General features: G+C 36.4%; 1 protein-coding gene across 2 annotated transcripts in view; it reads left to right on the top strand.

The window, feature by feature from the left end:
- LOC107085300 (snaclec echicetin subunit beta-like) overlaps positions 1-1,710 on the top strand; it is a 6,173-nt gene extending 4,463 nt beyond the window's left edge. The window contains exons 4-5 of one of the 2 annotated variants that reach the window (XM_015375554.1): positions 331-435; positions 514-1,710. In XM_015375554.1, coding sequence (XP_015231040.1) covers positions 331-435; positions 514-614 — 206 coding nt within the window. In that variant the 3' untranslated portion in view covers positions 615-1,710. Of the gene's footprint in view, positions 1-330; positions 436-513 lie in introns of those variants that run through there. The other variant, XM_015375555.1, reaches the window with a different exon arrangement.
- Positions 1,711-5,884: the final 4,174 nt, after the last annotated feature.

Genomic DNA, 5,884 nt, shown 5'->3' with positions numbered 1-5,884 from the left:
AATTTAGAATCCTCTGAATAAATTTATTCTCTGAATAAATTCCTTGAAGTATCCCTGCTGTGGTCACTGCAGGGACACATTTTGCCTTGTGCTGTTGTTTTTTATTATTACTGCTAGGCCCAATTATTACATTTTCCTGTTTTGTTTGAAAAAGCATTAAATTAAGGTCAAATTATATTTATCAATATGCAAGCCATTAAAAGACGTGCTGAACTAACTGTTAACTGCCTGGCATTTAAAACAAAATGCAAGGAGGATTCATAGTTTTGGATGCAATGTATTATGGATGAAACCCAATTTGTGCTCATGAGCATCTTTTCTCTTCCACAGCAACACCTAACAACGATCAGAAAATTGTTTACAAAATATTTAACTTTCTCAAACTGATGATTCTGGTGCCTCTCCTTTGGTTTATATATACTTTTCTAAAAATAGGTAAGTCTTGATTTCTTATCTATACATAAACACCTGAATACTACAGCACTAATACATATTATTTTATCTCATCTTCAGAAAAATGCACAGAGAAGCTCAAAGACAGATCATCTGAGGAGCCATTAGTTCAAGAAGCTGTTGTTGAACTGTTACCTCAGAAAAGTGGATTAGAAAAATAGGAAAAGATGTAGCAACTGTGAAACAACTTTTTAAATTGCCACTAAGAGGATCTTAAGCTTTTTTTAACTGAAGATGTAAAAATGTTCAAGATAAGTTAATTAAGCTAAATTATTGCAATACTATGACTGATTTATTTATCCATATTAACAGTGGTGGGCAGTCAGGACATTCAAGGCCTTCGTTGCTTGCCTAAAATCAATCAGAAACACTATCCTAAATTCAATTATTCAAAATGTATATCTAACTGTATTAATTAACTCAAAAACAATCCATTCTCTTTATTTTGTAGCGTTTCTCTTGGCTGCACTGCTTCCATTGGATTTATTTGGTTGCTATATTTTTTGTCCAATCAGATTGCAGCCTTAGTGCATTGCTTGTCAATCAAATCTTCCCGGGGCCTTCAGAATAAGCAGTGCTAGCTGATTCTTCCTTAACAATTTTGGTGAGGAACGTTTCTTCAACCAATTAGATTTCAGATTTGCCCCACTGGGCCAGCTAGAGGGCCCAGCCTAACCATTTTTAACCATTGTCACAATTTTCTGTCCTCTGATTGGTCAGTTAGAGCAAAATGTTTACAGCCAAGTTTAGCTAGTGACAATCTGCAATTTAGATTTGCTTTTGCTAAAAGCTTTCCTGGCTTCAATGGCTGATACTGAATGGAGATACTAAGACTTCCCGCACAAAGACAAAAGGATGAATTTTGTTTATAAATAGTCTGCATCACTGGTGAGTGTGATATACATTATTTTCATACTTTATGCTCTGTTTGATCTGGTATTTAGATGCATTTTGAATCCAAACTGCTCCTGGTGCTGTAAATGTGGTGGAGCTGTGTTTATAGAGTAGTGGATTGCCGTTGTCTTAAATGGGCTTCTTGCTTAATTGATCTCTGTATTCGCCCACATGCAAATCTTCGTCGTTTATACCTGCACTTGTTACATTTCATATTCAAATACCATTAGTGGTTTTCTTTATTAAAATGGGAAAGTAACCACCCTTATGCAACACACCCTGTGTATAGCAAGATAGCATGTGCATTTCCTCAGTGGCAATTATTACAAATTCAGTAAACAGGTACCTTTAGGTCTTGTTTCTGTCTTGTGGATATATATATATATATATATATATATATATATATATATATATATATATATATATATATATATATATATATATATATAAACAGAGAGAGAGAGAGAGAGAGAGGCTCTGCTTTTACATTGAAATAGTGCAAGTTCAGAATATCTTCAAAAAAAAAAGTATAGTATGTCATTCGAATTACTCATTGTCATTATTGCATTTTGGGTTTTATTGTAGATACTCAAATTTTCCAAATGCATTTCATAAAAATGTCCCAAGTGTCTCATAATGATGTTGTCACTTTTCACACAGGGTGGCAGAGTAAGGGAAAAAATTATGTGCAACAGCATTGTTCCAGTGTTGTGATCATATCACAGTGAATACCCCGTTACACATTGGTGAACATTTGATTGGTGACTCTGGTGTTTTTTTATGTATGTGTCTATGTCATGTTTATTGTCAAATACTGTGTGTTATTTTTGTATAATCCGTTATTTTCACACCAGAAAATACTTTAAAAGTAAAACTGAACTTTTGTGCAAGACAATGAAACTGATGACTAAAAGTAATTGTCATATCAAGAGTAGTATGGTAATATGGTAATATATGGTAATATGTGTATTTTCATTCTATCAAGGATTGATCATATTATTGTAAAATAATGTGTATTATTTTATTTGATATCATAATATTGTGTAATAGCTGAATATTTTGGATAGAAATTAACTTTTGTAACATTTGTTACCACAAAGCTAATGTCTAAATTTTGAATCACAATGTGACATTATTTTTTGGAGGTTGAATAAAAATTATACTTAAACTTTAGTAATGATTTACTTTACTTATGGTTTACTTATGATATTTAGTAAAGTTGTTTATTTCACATGTTACTCCTCTGGCTTAGGAGCAGCAATATAGAGAGGGGAGAAATTATGGAATTAATTGATGACATTTATTTAAGGTGAAATATATGAAATTAAATATCTTTGAGCAGGAATCAGTCAGAGTTCTGCCTAGAAAGAAACTTGCACACCTCTGCACAACAACCCTCTATATACAAGCATTAATTGTAAGTAGGGTACCTGTAAAGGAGAGTAGAGCCGGATAATCTGCCAAGAACAATCCCCACGAAGATATAGAGTTAATAATCATGAAATAGAGAATACTGTCATGACCCTTGCCAAGGGTGTGTGAATATAAAAAAGCTAAGGACTTGGAAGAGTGGTCCTTCATCCCTGCTACGAGCCACCCTGCAAACCGCGTAGAAATTGTGTCAATAAAAATTATGCACGAGACTGATAACTCTGGGCTGCCCTGTTGGACTCTAACATGCTCTGGGAACAGGTCTTCTCATTGGCATTGCGGACCAGACTCCTGCTCTGGTTGCACAGAGATCAGTTGGCCCCTAGTAAAGGGCCCCTGACTTTATACAACTCAACACCTCCCACAGGTAACCAAAAGGGTCCTCAAGCAAATTTTAACCAGTTGGGCAACCCCATATGAACCTTTCAGCATCCCTGTGGAGGATGTTTTCATCCATGGTTGGGGCAGAAAACTCACTGCTCCTTCTGAGGTCAAGGTTTAGTAGTCAGCTGAGCTCTTGAGAGCAACCTGATATGGGCCTTCCTGGGAGGCTGAGGACTAATTGGATCACAGTCTCTCATCCATCTTTATCTGGAGGGATAAAACATTTTGATCTGCCAGTTTAGGGACATTGTCTCTGTGGAGTAAGAATTAGCACTGAGAGTTGATATGCAAGGAAGTAAACGTTTTATTTTACTCTGCAGAGTAGAATGGCACAAACCAGCTGAATACAGCTGAGTGCGATTCTGAAGCATTCAGAAACACATCCCTAAATTTAAAAAGAATCCACAGCACACACACACATGAACATTGAATCTTCCCAAGAGAAACACTTTAGTTCATCAAAGGACATACATTTGCTCAGATAAACATTTCAGACAACTGTTTTCTATTCACACCAGAAACAGGACAGGAGAACGATAAGGGCATACATTTTAACCATAGCATGAAGGAGGTTTTGTGAACTCATTATTTCTAATGACCTTCCCCTCATCCTTATCTAGAGTAGTGAGGGGAGGCACCTGCTTTCTGTCCCCCTAAACAGTACAGCATAGTGAATGGTACAGGATCTCTCTATCATTACTTCTGTTCAAACATTTTATCACACAATATAGGCCAAGGAGAAACCTGGATTCCACATCTCCAAAGCCATCAAGTGACGCGAGGTACTTCAAAGTTCTTCATGCCTTGCCACGGATGAGCTTTTAACCATCTATGAATCTTTGGTGTGGGTGATTACACACAGGTAGTCAAGAAAGTGAAACTTGTATGGTGTACACATTAATTGCAAATAGAATAAGTATTTCTTATTTCAAACTAATTAACTATTTTTTAATTGTGTCAATTAAACTCTTAAGAGTGTGGACCTATATAAACCCCGAAAAAGTGTTAAAATCAACTCTGCCAGAGTTAAATCAACACGATTTTTTGCTGTGTATGTGTTCTCCCTGATTTTTTTTAGCAGTAAACAGCTTAAAAATGCAGGAAGATATTGACTAATCCGCCCTTCCTCCCCTAACATTGCAAGAAATGGTTTGGTCCTCAGTAGTTGAAATTAACAGTAGATTATTAATCTGTTGAGTAAAGTAAACTAGCTATCTAGTGGCTACAACCACTTAGTTAATGCACTTAGTTGGAAACGGAATCACATGACAGATGATTGGTTTTTGGTTTGTTTTTATTTTTCAAGAAAAATTCATCATTTGTAATGAAAATGAAATACCACATAGGCCAAGTAACTGAACCAGATGCTCACAGAGCTTAGAAGTTACATTTACAAACAGACCAAGCAACAGGAGACCTTAGTCCTCAGAGGATTAACATCAGTTGAGCACTAGTATGTTTAAATGCCATCCAAAACCATTAGTCAGTAGGGCCAGTGGAACAATCATGCCTGAAATGGTGAGTCTGCATTAAGTGCAGGCTGGCTGTATTTTGGCAGCAAGTGTAACAGCGGCTTGAAGAATTAAGTCTAAACTATTGGCAACCTTGGGAAGACACAAAAACTTTTTATTTTATTTTATTATTAACAGGGACAAAATTGTTGATACTTCTTATTTAATGAAAGAAAAACCTCAAAAGACACAGATATAACCTGAATATGAAAAAAGTAATAATAAATACAAATTCTGTGAAATTGAACAAATGAAAGTCAGACATTGCTTTTTAACAATGCTTGAACAGATGATAAATACAGAACAAAACAGAAAAAGCCCATAAAACAGGCCTAGACTAAATTAATGGTTCCTGTAGAAAAAACTGAAAATAATGTAACCAAAGATGTTAGATCCAGGTGTGTCCACTAATTAGCACCACAGGTGCCTACAATCCTCTAATCAGTCAGTGAGCCTATAGAGGCCTACAGGAAGTCACTTTGCTGTTTGGTGGCATGGGCTGAATCCCAATTCGTTCCCTAACCACTAACAATTAACTATTAAGTCACACTCGCAGCTGTGGAACACGCCTTGATTAAAGTTGGGGGGGTATAAACAAGAATGGGATGGCCTCTTCCCTCCAACGGAAAAAGAAAGCAGTCATTAAAAAGGCAACATAATGACGCCCCGTGTGTGGCTGTAGCTCTGTGGTACAGGGTGACATAAAATATAACATTTGCCCCCTCTTTAAAGCAAATGTAGATGGTCAGATAAAAGTATTTCAAAGACGACCTTTCCTTTTGGAATTAATGTATTTTTCTTATATCTTACTTGTGATTTTTTGTCAGTGTGATGAAGGTGTAGCAAACCGGTGGAAATTACATCTAAATGCACAGGTTTCCTGCGCCATCAAGCAGCTGTTACACTTGCTGCCAAAATACAGCCAGCCTGCACTTAAAGCTACAGTGTGTAATTTTCAGCGACATCTAGCGGTCAGACTGCAGACTGCAGCAACATGAACGTCTCCCCCCCACCCGCTTCTCCCCCTCAACAGTACGGGACAAAATGTCTTCCACGACGTCGGAATCACCCACCTTCTCAAGTGATGAGGTTTGTTTACATAGATAATTTTACAGATAGTATTTCATTAGTCTGTGTAAGGTATAGATTTCATGTAGACTTAAGATAATTAATATACCCGTTATTTTTTCTACGTCGTTGTGACGTTTTGG

Source organism: Cyprinodon variegatus, unplaced genomic scaffold (assembly GCF_000732505.1).
Source record: "Cyprinodon variegatus isolate N-32 unplaced genomic scaffold, C_variegatus-1.0 Scaffold121, whole genome shotgun sequence".
Lineage (NCBI taxonomy): Eukaryota > Metazoa > Chordata > Actinopteri > Cyprinodontiformes > Cyprinodontidae > Cyprinodon > Cyprinodon variegatus.
This window is presented reverse-complemented; position numbering and strand designations above follow the sequence as displayed.